Consider the following 19,203-nt stretch of genomic DNA (forward strand, 5'->3'; position numbering starts at 1 on the left):
CACGGACGGTAGTGGAAATGCATGCTACTGTCCACGTCCTCTAGACCCGGGTTGAGCAGTCCTCAACATTTACACATGCTACAAGTACAAAAATCTATTTAGAAACATCCGTAGATGTATTCATACGGCGGTGCACATGGAACCTTCAATGATACACAAGCGTGTAATTCCATGAAAAGCTACGTATGGTCCCCAGTTAAAATTATGGGTAACCATGTTTTTAAAGCATCAGTAAAAAGATAATGTATGTTTAATTTTTGTGAGTCCTCTAGCCAATTTTCGAAATGGATTTCTATAAGAAAATAGCACTTTTTACGGCATTGTGTGTAGGAAAAGGTTCCACAATGTAGTTTTTAATGCAACTCTCTATAGTTGAAGACTAAATATACTATTTTCAATTATATCACTAAATATAAAATATAGGTTTATGTGCTTAATTTTTCACAATTTGCCAAATATCAACTGGAGCTCATACACAATCATTTCCTTTGTGTTATAGTTTTAATTGTTTTGCATTGAAACCTATCTATCTCGTATTGTTAAAATCAGGCTTAACAAAGACAGAAGTTCTGACTCTTTTCTTAATACACAAAAAGTTTAAAGGTCCAATACTAAGGAAAGTGGACATTTTAATTTCTTTTAAAAAGCACAGAAACTATTTCGTTTAATTGAATGAGTTGGTTTAGCAATTCGAAATATCGTCTATAATGTCAATTTTTTTCGATTGAAGTAGAAGAAAGTTAAAAAGACCTGGGGGGTCATTCTGTCGATTCATTGAAATTCAACATAATACACATACATTTCTTTGAGTTCCAAAGACCTTCTGTAAATTTTGACCTGCCAATCTTCATTATTTAGTGTCTTGCAGAAGTCTATGCACTGGCTATGAAAAAAATTGCCAACTCACTTTCCCTTAGTAATGGACCTTTAAGTGATAACCGACAATATTTATACAATCGGGCAAAGTTCTAAGTATTCCGGATAAATGACGTTAAACCACTTTTTCTGGTTTATCAATTGTGCGAAGCTGCCTTAATACGAGATAAGGTTTGCAATTTAAAAGAAATATTTCAGCAAATTGTCAAGGTTTCAAGACACAGAGACTTCATTGTCCATCGTTCTTTTTCTTCTTGGATAAGCTTCATTGTGCATCGTCCTTTTTCTTATTAGAGAGACGCCTCAACACCTTACCCTTTCTTATGTCATTTACTATGTTATCAAAACTTTTCTTGTTGTCTGACCCAACGTGTATGCCTGAAAGATAAATAATTGCAATTCAATTGTTTTACTGAAAGTTTACCGGATACAGAAATTGAAGTTCCTTTTTAATCCAATAAGTAACATGCTGCAAATAAAAGTTCTGGATTTCTTTCATAAAAATGTCCCTGATGTCAAGTTTAATGATATGACGACCCTTTCACTGGGCAGTCTCATCTAACTAAGATTTTACACTGTTTTCGTATATTTATACCAAATAACAGGTAGGAAAATATGTTAAAGAACTTTGATAACTTTTCCACAATATTTCCAGTGCATTTTGGCAGTGTCTTGTTTCTTCACTTGTGTGATAAAGCTATCAAATTACCCAATTCTTTACAAGAACGTTCACAGGTACGGACTAAAAACTTATATCTCAGTTTTTACAAAATACTCTTAAAGGTCCTTTACATGAAGATGGATTTACTAAACCAGGAGTTTGCCATTTATATCACAAATTTATATCCGAAAAAGCAAGTGACAAGGAAAATGTGATATCTTTTTTATTCTGTGTATGCCAGATATCATACAACTGGGTCCAGAAATAATTTAAAAAAAAGACTCATTTCATATCCTTGTAAAAATCACATTTTGTCTGGGGAAATGGACAAAGTCTAGTCAAAAGGTATACATAGACCCTTTACTCCTCTTTTGAGACAAATATAATACTGTACTTTATGTAAATCAGGAGAAATCTTAATTCAATGAATAAACATGGCTGTGATCCTTAAACCTAGCAGACATTGATATGTGAAGCGTTTGATTCATATACGCCCTTCAAGTCATTTTGTGGGTATAAATGCTTCAATAGCACCCGATCAAACTTCACGCATAGAGAAAGGGCAAAATAATGAAAATAGAACTGCTTGTGCCATTTTATTACCAACAGAAACTGCTTATCTGGTTTCAAAAGTGTAATTGTTGACATAAAATGCTTTATTTCAAAGAACTGTTGTATAATATTTTATGGAAATCTGGTTTCCGTCATATCATCCTTCTTCCCGGTATGCCCTTTTCTAACTTTAACTTACTTGTCTTACCTTTCCGCTTCATTGACATATCGGCCTGTGTTTTGCGTCTCTGTTCTGCCTTCTCAGCATTCACTCTCCACGTTTCAAGATCATGTTCACACGTCTTAACATTCTCACAGAAATCCTTAAATGACTCTATAAACTCATCTACTTTGAAAGACTTTTCATTTTCGCAATAATGCACTGCCAGTTTATTACATAGTTCTTTTACTTCATCTATTGCTTTTTCTGTATCCGTAATATCATTTTCTGCTTCCTGAAAAAAACGAGAATACTCCTTTAGCTAGTTACTGAATACTCAGTATAAATTACGAGGAGCGTTCATAGCAGCAATGGCTAAACTATATAATTCGGTTATCATTCTGTAAGTTCTTATCAACCCGTTATGTGAAAATGGGCTTTCTGTTGAACATTAACCCAAAAAGTTCAAAACGCCTAATAATTGTTTTGAACCGATTATCCAATTATGTTTAAATGACAAAAGAAAGGCCTAAGGTCAAAACCATTTTGGCTACTTATTTTGCTTTAAAGCCCTTCTCCGCAGGTTGTTTTATTAGCAATTATAATAAATTCTGGTGTATTGCGTTCAAACACCTTTTTAACTTAAAGGACTTTGAACACTGGCTTAACTGCGCTTTAGATGATCTTAGGGCTTACAGTAAGCTCTGAAAAAGTCCTCTGTAGCAGTAATTTATCAATTTATCAGTCTAGTTTTTTTTCATGATAAACTATAAATAATATCTTCCGTTTACAGTTAAGTTAGAACTAATAATGTCAAGTATCTTTAAACGTTTTCATTTTCTTTGCAGAAGGGTTTTCATTTCATGCTAAGTATGTATTCTTCAACGCAAAACCGGACCCTGTGGCAAGATACTGACATTTAGAATCTACTTTATCTTTAGATACCATGAAAAAAAAGAAAGGTTAAGAAAAATATTTTTCCGCAATTGCATTTATTATCATTTAAAGATGATCGCGTTCACATTTTTTACTAATATTTACACAGCATACTTTTTCAACTAGAATTTGCATTATTTTTTTATAAACTCGCCTCGTAAGACAAATCCTATAAATTTCTACTTCTTTATAAATCTAATGCTACCTTTAATTATATGTGAAGCTTTAATCATGGTATACAGCAAGTATTGATCATACATTTACATTAAAGGTTTTTAATATGTTCTATTAAAACAATGCACGGAAAATAAGGCGGTCACACAAATGTATATGCATCTTAACTTTTTTATTTGCGTTTTGAACCTGTAGAAGTAACAAGAAACTTTATTTAAAGTCGACTTTTGCTAAAACAATAAATTAAGCCAACTATTAGGAATGCATACCAAAATAAATCCCGAAAATTGCGTCTTTACTTCCTCATCGGCATGTTCCAGCGAACCCTTCAGGCGGCTTACGTTGCCTTGTAAGCTTGTGAATTCCATTATGATTCCATCTAAGCTGAACCTGTAAGACGGTTTGTACTACATTTAGAAAATCATTGATTACATAAATTCTTTATTATAGATATCATACTATTTTATGTACTTATTATATTGATATTCCTATTTTCCAATATTCTTTGGGTATCTCCTAGAAGAATTCACATCGGATAAGATTGTGTAATATGTTTGTATCAGTTAAGTATTCTATTGTATTTGTATTTTTTACAAATAAATGCTTATCTTTTACACACTTAAATGAAAACAACTGAGTTTTTAAACAATATATCATTTCGCAAAAAGGACGCGAGTTCTTTATTCTTGTATCAAAGGGTCATACCTTGTTTTTTATTTACTGGCATCATACCCATTGACGCACTATAATAATGCATCACACAAGTCGAAAGAAAAAGTGTTAATTATTTAGCAACATGACCACACAGCTACGATTGTACGTAAGGACACTTTACATGCTGCAATCGCTTCTTCATAAGGGAAATCCCGTAGAAGAAATGCAACATATAGTATGTGACAAAAAATGAATTTCATTTTGATATTCGAATCATACAGCAAGAACTTCATATAATGTGCTGTGCGTTAGAGAGATAAAGATCTTCAAACCTCGATGCCTTTTGCAGTGGTTCTAGGAGATCTTCAGCGAATTTTAGAGAGTCTTTATTTTTCTGCTGAGCCTCTTCTACCAGGTAATGCAGCAAAGTCATCTTCGCCGTATTTGACTTTGTCATCAGTAGCTTGTTGAGAGAACCTATACGAAACCCTATTGCTCCACCAGCACTGCTACCCTATAATAAACAATAACTCTTAATCCATATAACGATAAGTGAAGTTTTATCCAGACATAGTCCGTCGATATTATACTACCTTGAATTTTATGTTTAGTCAGCTCTAAAATAACTTTTTCACAATATATACATTTAAGGCAAATTGAAAGGAATGCATTCAGAGGCAGGCATAAGAAGAATTCATTTTATAGTTACTTTGTCGTGAGAAAAACGTATAAATTAATTAAACCGAGTGAGCTAGTATTTTGCTTAGTTACAGTCTATTCTTCCAAATGATTCATTGTATAGAATCAATAGAAACGAACGAAAGTTAAAGTCTAAATCGCATAGACACGAAGTAGGATATGTCAGCAAGCAAAGACGTACCTAGATGATTCTATTTTAATCCCAGGAAATTAGAAACCTCATGCGAGCTTTATGTATTTTGCTAGCTACAAACAGCATGTTTGTAGTTGCAGAGCTTAAAAAAGGTACTCTTTGTCAGGTCAGTGCGAGTCAGCAGTTTGAAGTTTTCTTGCTATTAGATGAATTGGCATAAAGGAAAGCGCCGTTCAATTAACACTAACTACTCCTTTCTTATTTTGGTATTCCTATAATTTCATGTGAAATTGTGATATAATAAAGAGGAGGCTTTTACATGTATAGTTATTATTCTAATATAATATTTGCAATTACCTTATTTATGAAGTTTCCTGCATGAAGCACAAATCTCAGAAACACTTTGAGCGATTCATTGTCCATGAAGTTTCTGCAAACTGATGTTAAAACTTGAATATTTGGACGTATTGTACTAATCTGCGATTTAAAATCTGCTATAAGCAACATCATTTCAATTCTTAGCTTAAAGTCTGGTAATTTTGTCAACTGGTAATAGAATGTTTCAGCTTTTCCAAGCCTGTCTATCTCGCCTTCGTACCCTTGAATCATCTCAATCTTAAAGTAAAAAGAATATGTCATTTTCAATCATGTTCAATTTCAAACATTATCGGAGTAAAATTTATTTCGCACATAAATGACGTTCGTTAAAATCCAACATTCTTTATATATTTGGAGGTTTACAGATTCTATCTATCCATCAAACTATTTCGAAAAGGTTTAACCCCATCAAGGATTTAGGCATCGACTACGAACCGGATAAACTAAATGTATTACGTCGATATGTTTTCTTTTATACTAGCCCAGAATAATGGAAATTCAAAAACAAATGGTGCAGCCGACAATGGACTTGAGACGAATATTGTTTCCTGCTGCCTTTTTTTATACACGGAGTTGTAAATGGGTTTACATCTACGGCTTTGATGTCATGAACGAAAGAATAAATAGCGGTTTTTTTTTTTTTTTTTTTTTTTTTTTTTTTTTTTTGGTTTTTTTTTGTTTTTTGGGTTTTTTTTTTTTTTTTTTTTTTTTGTTTTTTTTTTTTTTGGTTTTTTGGTTTTTTCATTGATAAAATTACTGGCGTATTATTATGTAACACGGGTCACTACTTCGCCTTGGAACTCAAAACAATAAGTTTATTTAATAACAATCATCATTGTGTTGGATTTCCTAATTAATTAAAATCCCTTTTAAATGAAAAATCAATGGGAAATAGCACAGAATTAGCAAAGAAATGCACTTTTTCACTGAAGACGCTTTCAGAAAATATTATTTTTATTGTAATTGTTCCAACTGTTCTTAATCAAAACATATAACTTTAGCTTAGATGCATATATGATCATAAGAAAACATTATATTGACTGGAAACCTAAACCACTGCAAAACAAAATATGTAGAACAAAGCTTGTCAACACAATATACAATTGTCCTAAATATACCTCCTCTTGTTGCGGTAGAAGCTTCATCAGTCCCTTTAGTTTCTCTACACCAAGTTCTTTAGAATCACCGTCTTTTATTTGCTTTATTATCACATCGTTTGGTTTACGGAACTGTTTCAGGAATATGTTCAAGTTCATGCTTTTCTTCGGATCCAGCAGTGTCACCTGCAGACGCAAATAATAACAGAACTGAGCATTATTTCACTCTAAAGAATTAAATACTCTGAACTGAAATGAACTGCAATCGTCAAAACAAACAAAAATGTTATTATTTATAAAATATATTATGGAAAGTCTGAAACATAAATAAAGGTAAGAGATACATAGGTAAAACCTATTAAGCCGCACTATGAGGAAGCATCCGCGCAGTCTGGTCAGGATCATAATGTTCGCTAACGGTTTCTCTCATTGCAATAGGCCTTGAAAGCGAACAGCATAGAGTCTGGTCTGGAACAATGCTGGTTTCAAACGCACTATGTTGGTTTTCTCATGGTGCGGCTCATTTATTGATAAAACGTTTACCTCCGCATTATGAGCAGAAGAGTTTCTATTTTTAACTTTATTGTCCTCTGCAGACAGAACAGCTTTTGGAGCAGCTACTTCTTTCTGGGAGAACATCTCCTCTACCTTTTTGTAATCTAAGTCAATGGAATCTTTCATATTCAAAACCTGGTTCCAGATGCTTTCCTCTGAAATATTATACATTATATACATTCTATTATCAATCTGACTGAATGCTGTCTGTACTTTCGTGTTCTTCAGTCATATTTGATCTATTATTTAAAATTTCACAGTATGTCAAAGCTTTAACAATTTTAAGAACTTGCTTTTTAAAAATGCAACGACAGTTTAAGAGAATTTCGTGTTGGAAGATCGTATTCTAATGCGAGGGTTAAAAAATAATATGAAAGCGTAAACAGATTCATACTGAAGCTTCGAAGTGACTACAATATCATTATCATAGGAACGTTCCGACGTTTGTGTATCTCGTAGCCTTGAAATAATATCTCGTTTCAACGAGTTAATATCTCATGGCATAAGGATACCTCGCCACGACCTAAAGAAAACGATAAAAAAGTAAACTTGTCACCTCGGAGTTTCCATATAACCTTGATCGTTTTTTATCTACATTAACACATTTCAGCGCCAAAGTCATTCACATAAGAATATTGATTGTTACATAATTTCGTATACAAATATATTCGAATAAAATAGAAATTACTTTTAAACGCATATGCTGGGATTTTGTTCCATGTCAGGGTTCTCATTTTCTTAAAAGGTGTTGGTGTGTCGATCGGTTTTGGTGCTGGTTCAGCATTCTGTGGAACAGATATTCCAAACGAAGGAGCACCGGGTGGAGGAGGTGCTCCTGGTGGTGGAGGAGCTCCAGGTGGTGGTGGTGGTGGTGGTGGGCAGCCAGGTAGTTTAGGTGCAGGTGGTGGACCGCCAGGTGGTGGTGGTGGTGGTGGAACACCAGGTGGAGGCGGTTGCGGTGGCGGGGCGCCGGGAATTGATGGTGGCGGTGGTGGTTGTGGAATATGTGACGCTTCAGTTCCAGAAGCAGCGGTTTGAGGCAGTGGTGGGGGTGGTGGGGGTTTAGGCGGATGTGGTGCATCAGGAACTAATGATGCAGGCGACTCTACAATATCTGATGGTGTTGATTGTGTGTGAGATGTGAATTCTGTCTGGATTGCCACGTCTGTCATTTCTTTTGCTTGTTCTTCGTCCTTTCGTAGACTCTTTTCTGGATCAATTGTAGTATCATTTCCAAGTTCTTGTTGTGTCAATTTTTCTAACAACTTCAACATGTTTTCACTGAAAATAAGAAAACAAACACATGAAACAAGCAGTTTATCAGGTATATGATAAGTACGAGTCACGTAATGTTTGGCTGTTTAGATATACAATTTAACTGGTTTCTAATGGAGTTTTTTCAGGAGTCAAATTTATTGTTCTGTTTAATTACTTTATGTCGTCCTTTACGTAACTGACAAATAATATACTTAAAATTAGAACTGAGGCTCTTTTCCTGAGGTTTCTAATGAAACAAAAAACATAAGAATGTATACTAGTACACAAATGCGGGTAATTGTAGATTTACGGCAAGTACGGCATTTTATTCACAATACATTGTTTTCCCCACATACCTTTGTGTAGTTTGCGTACCATCGTTGAGTAAGGATTGTAGAATTTTGAGCAATGTAGTGTCCAATGGCGTCCCTTGTACCTGTTCATGCAAACGACTTTCAGATTATGAATTATATATTTTAAGTTACATCTGGTGGAACACCCTACTTCTAAGTAGTCAATGTAATTATAAGGACGTATCACACATTATCATTTTTCTTAACAATTAGTGGCACAAAATTCCCGATACCCTGGTAGACCTATTGTTTGTACATTACAGTCTATCCTTGGGTTGGGGCGGGGTCTCATTGTTTAGCGAAATAATGCGGTACTCATAGATAAATCTATATTATATATTATAATTTATCTATGTAATACTGGACACAATATTAGAAATATTGTAACAGAGTAAAAATCAAACTCTACTCAGAGCAAATACAAGAAAACAGGGTCATTACGGGATTAACATGGGAATTGCGGGTTTGAGCTCCATATGAGCCACTACCACACCTTACACAACAACACTAGGAAGCGGACTCGAGAATGGTTAAAATAATCTTAAAGTTTCCACCATAAAGCTAAAATGAATTTGTATAAACTTAGTATTGACTGGTCAAATCGAGGAGACAGAAACGGACTTATATAATTATCATTAATGAATATATATATTCAATAAATATATACATTAGTACCTAATAAGTACATTGTATGTAAGATTTTACACATAAGTGTTCGTATTTTCAAATATAAAATGTGTGTATAGTAAGCCTTTATAAACCATACAGAACTGTATTATAAGATACATTTCTTGTATCATGCGGGGAACATTATTTTATTATAAATTTCGATTCGCCTTATGCACATTTCTAGTAAAACATGGCAACTGAAAGACGTATGTACAATGGGTGTTCAAAATTACCTGAATTAGTGCTCTGAAAAAGTATTTTTCAAACTATGCTTTTATTGAAATTTCAAATTATAAATTAAAGACTGAACAAATTTCGCGTGAACCATTAAATTGCGAATTACGAACATAAGTCTTATTTATTTTTTATTGTTTCTATGACAACGTCAATACCGCAAACATAGCCTAACTTCATTATAGAATTAAAATAGCAAGCCAAATCAACCATAACAGTTCGCATTTACCGATGATTCATTAAATTGACTTTCTACACATTTCGTCCAAAAATAAAAGCGGTTCATTTACCATTCCTTTGTTATTGATGAGTTAATGATACACCGAACTGTAGGGAAGTGGTAAGTAATGCTTTTGTCAATGCAAAAAGAAAAAAAGATACAAAGCTGGAGTAATGGGGACTGCTATTTACATTCAAATGATGAACTTGATTCTAACCGTCATCTACAATATGAATCAATATTCATTGATTTAACGGTGATGGGTGAAGAAATGATAACACTTTTCCATGCATTTATTGAACACCCCTCGTACTTTGTATTTCTATACTTAGTTCTAATCTAGAAGTGAAAATTTAATTGGAAACAATTTAACTCTTTTCAAATGTACCTTGTTATAAACAGCTGAGAACACCGATTGTAGATCATTTAGATCAACAGCTTTGGTCTCCATAAGTGCATCAGTATCTGCGTGATATTCATCTTCAAATACATCACACTGAACCAATAGGTCATCATCATCCTCGCTTCTCAGATTTCCAATCGTATCCAGCAAGTTTAGATCTGTTATGAAAATCGGTTAAAGGCTTAAAATTCAAATCCCTAACACACGGGTACGTGTAAAGTTTAGCGATTTGGCTTTGGTACATTCAATTTAAGCAGATGTTTGTGTCCCTTATATGCAATTGTTTTAACACAAGGTCTCGAAAAATTTCGATTAGTATGTTGTTCAAAGGGGCCTCCGTGGCCGAGTGGTTAAGGTCACTGACTTCAAATCTCTTGCCCGTTATCGATGTGGGTTCGCGCTTCACTCCAGGCGTTGAATTCTTCATGTGAGGAAGCCATCCAGCTGGCTTACGGAAGGTCGATGGTTCTACCCACGTGCCCGCTCGTGATGAAATAATGCACGGAGGGGCACCTGGGGTCTTCCTCCACCGTCAAAGCTGGAAAGTCGCCATATGACCTATAATTGTGTCGGTGCGACGTTAAACCCAACGAAATAAATAAGTATGTTGTTCAGTCCAAATTTCAAAAGGACAACGAAAAAGAAGTTAAATTCATTTTAAAGAAAAATCACTTGAGACATTTGTATTTATTTTCATTATTTTGATCTTTTCTCACGAGCATTTCGTAACTAAGACGATTATTTAAGCCAAAAACTTCTTCCCTCTATGGATATCAATAGAGACAAAAAACCACTATTTTTCATTAAAGAAGTGATAAAATGGCAACCATACCCAGAAATTCGTTTCTGACCCTCACTCTATCTCTAATGTTTTCATTTGCGAAAATGATTGCATTGATAAGGGCCATGATAGTATATTTATATGTGGCTACTTCTGACGTTCTTACTTCGTGCACCAACAAACTCATCCGGTAGTGCATTTTTTGCCAGTACTACAAAAAAAAAGAGTTGACTTTAGTAGTTATGGTATAGTGAAATTAAGCCTGTTACATACTCCTCCGAAACTACACATGTCTGATACACCAGACTTGTCTCTTTTCTAATATTATTTTTGTCGAGTATACTCTTTAAATTAAGTTAAAATGTCCTGACTACTAGTATATATTTTAAGCTATTTAAATATAACAGCTTTTTTGTTGTTGTTTTTTTTTTTCAAAATATTTTTAATTCAATAACTCTGTTTCAAGTGATTGTGACATAAAGAAAAACATGGATGTCACTGGCAACAGATTTGTACTTGTAACGTTGTATAGTGATATGCAAGTTAAATCAGGGACTCCATAAAGATGCATGTTAAAATTATGATGTGTGCCGAAATCTTTTATTATATTTATAATATAAAATCATTATTTCAAAGATTTAAAGAAAACAAAACAGAGGTTTAATTTGTTAAAATCAATAGGAACATCAAACAAAATTGTCAACCGTTTCACAGAAAAAAAATTCAATAAATGTAACTAAAAATAACATGAATGATTGAAAATCTAGGTGTGAAACTGTGACGTGTTACCACGAAGACTTAAACATGTTTTGAAACTAAAAGCCAGGTTTGATGATTCATTCACAACTACCATGCCTCAATGTAAAAAGTATTACTAGTATAAATGAATATTATGAATCCAAATGAAATGAGGTTCCTCTATTTTCTGATTTTTTGTTTGTTTCGTTTTTCATAGCTGTCTACTTATACTGTGATTTTGAATGTTCTTATGTGTGTTCGCATGTGTTGTGTGTTCGCACGTGTGTTCGCACGTGTGTGCGAGTGTGTTGATCAAACAAATCTATATTTTACCCTGCATCTTTCTAGAGTATCTAGCGTAAGGTAGTACCCATCTTTGGAGTAGACACACAATGCTGACAGCAGTTCAAATATTTGCATCTTCACCATCAGATGTTTTGTCTCCAGTGCTGCAAACAGGAGTGAAACAAAGTTAGTCTTATATAGATATTAACAGGCATAAAATCTAAGAAATAAAGTACAAGGTTCAAATACAAGTCGAATACTTTATTTTATAATTAAATACAATTAACAGGGATAATTACTGTATTCAAAAATATTATATCCATGTTAAACTATGATACTATTTGATGTGAGGAGTCTTCACATATATATTACCACGGCTTGACCACAAGTGTACGTCTTATGACTAAATAGTCACATGCATAACGCAGATATAACACAACACTGTGTTTCTTACCTCAGCCGTCTCATGATAAAAAAAAGATCTTTTGGTTTTCACACATGATATGAAATACGTATGGCGTATTTTTAGTGTTTAAATACTGTTTTCTTTTTAATGTTCACTATCAAAATAAAAATCAGTAAAACTGATTCATGCATTGGTTTTATCACATAAATGACTTAGACGCCATATGTTATGGTCAATCGCCTAGTGTAAACTATTGAATGACAAGTTATTGATGAGTATTAATACATTAAGTAGACTTAATGTATTGATAATTGTCATATTTTTGGCTTTGTTTATCGTCCTTACATTTGAAATACCGTTTATGTAAGGTGTTTTCTCCCTTACAAAAACTGTAAGCAACTAAAGGTTGCGTACTTCTGTCTCCCATTTCGGGAAAAAAATAAATACTTTTCACGAATTTTATCCGATTATCTAATAACATTTCCACAATTAACATCTTAACACGCTAGTACTAACAAAAACTGCTCGTTACAATAATCTTTACAATACAAAAAATCTTCTAAAACATACATATATTGAACTATATATGTTTAATAGATATATTATATAAGTTTTTACTGCTTAATTCTAAGAGATACGATGTTTAAATACATACCTCTGATTAGGCAAATAACGTATTCCCAATGGTTTATAATGAAGTCCTTTCCAGATGCTGAGTTGACAAGCGATGTGGCGCATTCTGATAGTAAGCTCATCTTTGTTACATCAAATAAAGTGGTTAATCCCGCACAAGCTACCACCTCCATTTGATCTAGTAAGAGATCGAGACCTCGGAACGCGATAAACTCTTCATTAAATGATCCGTCCTCTTTTGAGATTTTTCTATTCAAAACAATTAGAAATGTCAGTTTGGAATACCTAAGAAGATCAACAACAACTTCTGGATCACTGTTCTCCAAATTTGGGAATTTCAAACGGTTTACTATGCGGTCTCTAATTGCAGCAAGTTTTGCATTGACCACAGGTTCTCTTAGAAAAATGTCATCAATGCCAAAATCAACACTTGACCAGGGGGTTAAATCATTCGTGCCAGGAGTACATGATACATCAGTCTGGTTCCTGTCCTTGTCCTCTTCGGTTATCTCGTTTTCTATGTCAGCAGCCGTGTTTTTCTCTGTCGCATCCTCTGCGGGTTCTGTTTGTGTCCAGATTGTACGCATTTTAGGTTCTCTTTTAAAACTCAGCATGGAAACATTGGACATGGACTTCAGTGAGATCATGCTGGCACGTGAACGATCTCGGACTCCAATGGATGCGCTGGATAATCTGTCAACAGAGAGTCTTTCAAACGAACATGCTGACTTCCTATCCTTTCCCTCTGCATTAATGTCTTCATGACATTCAACAGTAATTGTAACTAAATTATCTGTATCATCAATTGCCTCCGCTACTTCTTTGTTTGTGTCTTCATTTGTTTCATGAACTTCATTACATTCTTGCAATTCGGCATGCGATCCATTCTGGTCACTGCTGGCAGGTTTTGATTTCTTGCCCGCTTTAAGTTTTGAAAAGAATTCAAATTTCTTTTTCAGCTTCGGAAACCTCCCGAGTCGGGATCGGGAAGTGGAGTGTGCATCATGAGGACGATGCCGGATACGGTTCCACGTCTGTTTGATTTTCAGCATTGTTGCTCGGCTTCACAATCTTTGAAAACAATATACAAGTGGTTATTTTTTCATATCATTATATATTGATTCAGAGGAAAAAAATCCTTCCCGTCATTGAATCAATAGAATTTTCTATTAACAAAACTTTATATAGATATAAAGTTGCAATTAATATAGTTTGTATATTCATATAAGTATTCAATTATTATTATTATTATTATTATTATTATTATTATGAACTGAAAGTATTTTGAAATGTTTCTTGGAAATTATCACTCATTCTTTAAAATTGATGAGTAATGTACTTCGGGATACAATACGTCCGGTATTGGAGAGGGCGTCGACAATGATGACCGGAAATTCTTAAGCGCTCTGGCTCTAAACAATAATGAGTAAATAGATTGAAAATCCCAGCAATGACTGTAAAATTTAAAAATGTCGGCAAGGTTTATAGTCACTTACGCAACCCTTGACATTTCCGTCTACATGTAACATTTCCCACTAAAGTAATTGCAGAGGGCCTCAGAAAAAATGAACAAGCGTTTATGATTAATATTGCCATGTATAATGATGACATATATAAATATGTACAATTAATATAAAACACTACACAATATGACTTGTCATTTAATATTATAAGCTATTTTAAGTACACTCAATTGACGTACTGTTAATATTACTTGTAAATATTATTAGACAATGCGGATGTTTTCGTAAATAATGACATTTACTTACTTGTAAACTTTAAATATATTCCAGATTTAACACCATGATATTTTTGAAACAAAAATGTTAATAGTAGTATATGTAAACACATAAACACGGCCGGTGTCCGACGACATTTGATTGATAATCGTAATAAACAAACATGTTATACTACATCACATTGCATTTTTCAACCAAACCTGTGATTTAATACTGAATGAAACTGATCAAAAACAAAAAAGTAATTCTGTAAATTATTAAAATCCATGTAGGTGATATGTTCGATTCTTGACTAAGCGTTCTGTTTATTTTTCGTTGAAACTATATAACTTTCGTCCTGTGTATCGATAAAAACCAGTCAATTTGCAGCCCCGATTAGCCTTGATAGTCCGCTCAGTGATTTTATCACAAAGAGTATATCTTAGTACATTTTGCTTAAAGATATACTAAGCACATCTTTCAATAAAATATTTCATCATAGATATGTAGAAAATCCCTATCAAATTTTTAAAACACTTAGCTTAATATGAAAGCTAATATATTCAGAAATTTTTTATAGATGTATAACAAATTAATTCTATGTCTAGTTATGTAACACATGCTATTTATACAAACAAACATTCTTATTTAGTTTCAAGTTTCAAGTTTTTATTATTAACTTCTCAGCATGTATATAACATAAACATGAGATCATATTCCAATAATAATAAAAACACATAATCAATAGAGGACAACTCTTATTCAAAAGCGTGAAAGAAGGAATCGGCGTTTAAGTTTCAACTTTGGACTTTGTATTCATATACAATGTATTACTTTTATTCAAAATCTGAATACAGTAGTTCATTACTTATCATTACTTTGACATCTTAGCTCCGGTATTTGAGTCCGTAACCTAGTCTATAATAAGAAAATTTAATTTCCTCACTCAGTAACTAGGTTTTTGATTGGTCAAATTGTTTGCACGCGCTCCTGTGTAGCTTTATAATGAGTACCGATAGGCGAAACTAGTTTGCATGTTTTGTAATAAAATACTGTTAGAAAGGCATGTGAAATCGTTTTATTTACTTAATTTATATATATATATATATATATATATATATATATATATATATATATATATATATATATATATATATATATATATATACTTTACTTTATATTATTTACTTAATTTATAGACTTCCCCCCTTGCAGAGTCTTTTCATTGTCAGGTATTTATATATTATAGCTTTCTTGGAAACTGTTATATATTCTGCGTTTTGGTCACTGGGGTCAAGGTCAAGGTCGCTGTTACTAAAAATAGAAAAATTGTTTCTGCGCAATAACTTTACTAAGGAATATGATATTGCGTCCATACTTGGAATTTAGGAGGTTTGCATGGATATCATCATTTTAGATGTATTTTGGGTTGCTTAGGTCAAGGTCAATTACATTGTTACTAAAAATAGAAAAGTAGTTTTCTCACGATAACTTCAGTTAGCAATGAGATAAGCAGACCAAACCTGGTAAACAGGTAGCTTTCATTGAGACCATTTTTGTTTGTTTAAGTTTAGGTAGCTTTGGTAAAGGTTATTGTTCCTAAATATAGAAAAATGGTTTTCAATTAATAATTTAGAACGAATAGCTTTCATGAAGAAATTTAATTGCTTTTAAGTTAACTGCTTTTGCAGGCAGAGAATGCTTCTTCAATGGTAAAACATTTATCCAGTTCGGCGGGGGATACCAATTCACTGAATTTGCTTGTTCAAAAAATGAAAGTTGGGCATAATATGAACGGAGTCATATATTAGACCAGATTTAACTATATATAAGAATAGAAACAAAAATGACAGACTTAAACCCAAGGTAATACATAAATGAGTTTTTTATTCCCAGACAATTAAATTCAATATAGATCACATAAACAGTACATCTGAAACATTCCCATAAAATATTCAACCCTTATCATGCTGTACACGACTGATTCTGTCTTTGCGACCAGTGTAGATTATGATCAGCCTGCACATCCGTGCAGTGTGATCATGATCTGAACTGTTCGCCATTCAGACAGTATACTTTTGGTAAGCACTCCTATTAACAGATAATGGTACTGTCCAAACTGAAAGATGGACAAGTTCATTATAGAAATTTAGCAGGGTAATGGTTAAGATAAACCACAGGGCATTTTACGATATTGATCAACTTCCGTCAGAACCTACATCTATATCTTCTCCATTCTTTTGACGAGTATAACATTGATAGATAATAGGAGGTTGCATTTCTTTTAAAGATGGTAACGGTACTGTATCATAATGCACAAAACAAACTAGTTTTTATCGAACAAAATGTATTTATGTAGATTATAACGTTCGACAATGTAGGAAAAAAATGAAATACGCCATTTATTTGACTTTTGGGGTAAGAAATGCTAATGACAAGACCGGAATACTAGAGATAATTGTGTGTGTGTCTGTCAGGAGCAAATCACCCTAGTAATAACGTCAATGTCCTAGATTTAGACAACTTTTGAAATGCAGTTCCTGGAGAGAAAAAATAACATTAAATCTATGAAGGTAATCGTTCTATATTCACATGCTCGGAAGTGTTTCCTTTTTTATGAAATGCTGACACTTAGTAACATAGATGGTTGAAACAGGAAATGGATGATATGTATCCTTGGAGAGATATTAATTCTTAAGTTTAACTGATTTGTTCTTCACAAACACAATGCGAAAACGAAACTGTATAAAACTTATAAACATTAAAAGGCAAAAACGAAATATCTTACCTTTATGGCACCGGAAGCTATAAGTCAATGAAAGAAAGCATCTGTGTGATATACATCCTAAGAAATGCAAGCAAAGAAGATATAAAAAAATATTTAAATCAAAATATAGTCCAACTCTTGTAAAGGTTAACTTTTAATTGAAATTTAGATTGAAGATCCTGATTAGTCTACTCTCCATGTTAGCGTATTAACTTCCTCAAACACCGGAATACGACAAGCATTCGTGACAAGCATTTTGTTATTCAAAAGTACTTGAGAATTAGTGTTGATATTGTTGTTTTCCAGAGGGTGGACAAACAAGACATTATAGGTTATGGGAAAGTTACATAAATGATAGGCCTACAGTGTACAAAATTTGCACTTTAAACGATACAATATTTTACATAGATACAAAATTAACGCTTTGAACGATACAATATTTTACATAGATACAACATTAACAATATTTTACATAGATACAACATTAACGCTTTAAACGATACAATATTTTACATAGATACAACATTAACACTTACAACGATACAATATTTTACATAGATACAACATTAACGCTTTGAACGATACAATATTTTACATAGATACGCCGTAAACCCTTTAAATGATATAACATTTTATATAGATACAACATTAAAGGATATAATAATTAACCCTTAACTGCTGTTTGATCCACATAGCGGCTTTATATATCTGATATTACTTGTACATAATTCTGAAAGATCCAATGTGTGGCAGAAGGTCTTTTATTAATTTCTCATTATACCTTTGATGACAAAGACAATTATTATTGACACATTGTAGTTCTAGTATGGCTCTTGAAATGTTTCGAAAATAAAAATATTGTAGAGAGTTTACGGAAATGATGCTTTCTAAGATTTATTTAACAATGATATCCTGAAAGTTTTATAATAATCCATCAACAATTTGAATCCACCATGGGCGCAAACGTGATTTATCGATATTACTTATTCGATTAGAACGACCAGTCTAAAACAAAACGTATTGACAGCTAGTTTACAAAAACAAACATGGTTGATATACAATGATATCGCATACGAATCGGGTATTTTCGAAGCTGCACAGCTGGTTCTTCTGTCCTGCTTGAATCTCTCCGTTCTGTATGGGTAGTGGGATTTATAGGGATGTTGCAATTCAAAACAAACAAAAAAACTGTTGTAAATAAACACATGTAACTGCATGCGCAGTCAGACCTATTAGCATATGTACATGAGAATGAATGGGAATACGAAAGCGTCATATTGAAAATTGCTTCAAAAAGGCATAAACTTAACATTTATGCGATGTGTTAAGTGAGAATTTCGAGTTAATAGTTGTGGCATATTTAACACAATACATATTAGCGTTTATAAGACCACTTTCAGTGAATTTCGGTAGATGCTAATATTTATCCGAGCGGTCTAGATAAAAATACACTAATAACATAAAAAGACAAGAGAAAGTATCAGAATGCAATAACACTAAAATGAAAGTACTTAAAATGACGTACTAGTATATATAATTTTCCTAATGACTGCTTGTCGAATTGATTTATGTAGCGAAATGCCTACTATATAAATATTCCTCAAGCTATCTGCTTAGTGATTTAAAAAAAATGATTCGAAAAAGATTAGCATATATAAGAATCAGAAGAATAATTAAAGATACTTGAAATGCCAAGAACTTCAATACAAATGTATATAAAAAGATAACACTTAGCTTACAGCAAAATGCCTTACTAAAATAATCACCAGAATGCCACGACCCAGGCTTCTATGACCAATAAAGACACAGAATGCCCTTATCTGTTCTTTGTAGGAATATCAGCCTAAAGGCCTGATGCAACTGG

General features: G+C 33.1%; 1 protein-coding gene across 3 annotated transcripts; it reads right to left on the reverse strand.

The window, feature by feature from the left end:
• Positions 1–722: 722 nt before the first annotated feature.
• On the reverse strand, positions 723–17,555 carry LOC123557500 (inverted formin-2-like). 3 transcript variants are annotated; one of them, XM_045348984.2, is made up of 14 exons: positions 17,361–17,555; positions 12,877–13,925; positions 11,864–11,979; positions 10,844–11,003; positions 9,997–10,169; positions 8,489–8,568; positions 7,564–8,156; positions 6,864–7,030; positions 6,342–6,506; positions 5,203–5,460; positions 4,346–4,527; positions 3,629–3,749; positions 2,289–2,544; positions 723–1,254 (listed from the first exon to the last, which is right to left on the reverse strand). In XM_045348984.2, exons 2-14 carry the CDS (start codon positions 13,904–13,906, stop codon positions 1,142–1,144), a joined length of 3,414 nt encoding a protein of 1,137 aa, XP_045204919.2. In that variant the 5' UTR covers positions 13,907–13,925; positions 17,361–17,555; the 3' UTR covers positions 723–1,141. The 3 variants fall into 3 exon arrangements, with proteins under 3 accessions (XP_045204919.2, XP_045204921.2, XP_045204920.2); XM_045348986.2 differs by having other exon boundaries at positions 2,298–2,544; positions 17,361–17,554; XM_045348985.2 differs by lacking the exon at positions 17,361–17,555 and adding an exon at positions 14,624–15,019.
• Positions 17,556–19,203: the final 1,648 nt, after the last annotated feature.

This window comes from Mercenaria mercenaria, chromosome 5 (assembly GCF_021730395.1).
Source record: "Mercenaria mercenaria strain notata chromosome 5, MADL_Memer_1, whole genome shotgun sequence".
Classification (NCBI taxonomy): domain Eukaryota; kingdom Metazoa; phylum Mollusca; class Bivalvia; order Venerida; family Veneridae; genus Mercenaria; species Mercenaria mercenaria.

Bases quoted from the DNA above. Each gene is read 5' to 3' on its own strand.
- LOC123557500 (XM_045348984.2), bottom strand. From the start codon at position 13,906: ATGCTGAAAATCAAACAGACGTGGAACCGTATCCGGCATCGTCCTCAT. The intron at 10,170-10,843 runs GTATGGTTGCCA...TTTTCATAACAG, and splicing joins GGTCAGAAACGAATTTCTGG to ATCTAAACTTGCTGGATACG. The intron at 8,569-9,996 runs GTACATTTGAAA...TTGCATGAACAG, and splicing joins TCTCAGCTGTTTATAACAAG to GTACAAGGGACGCCATTGGA.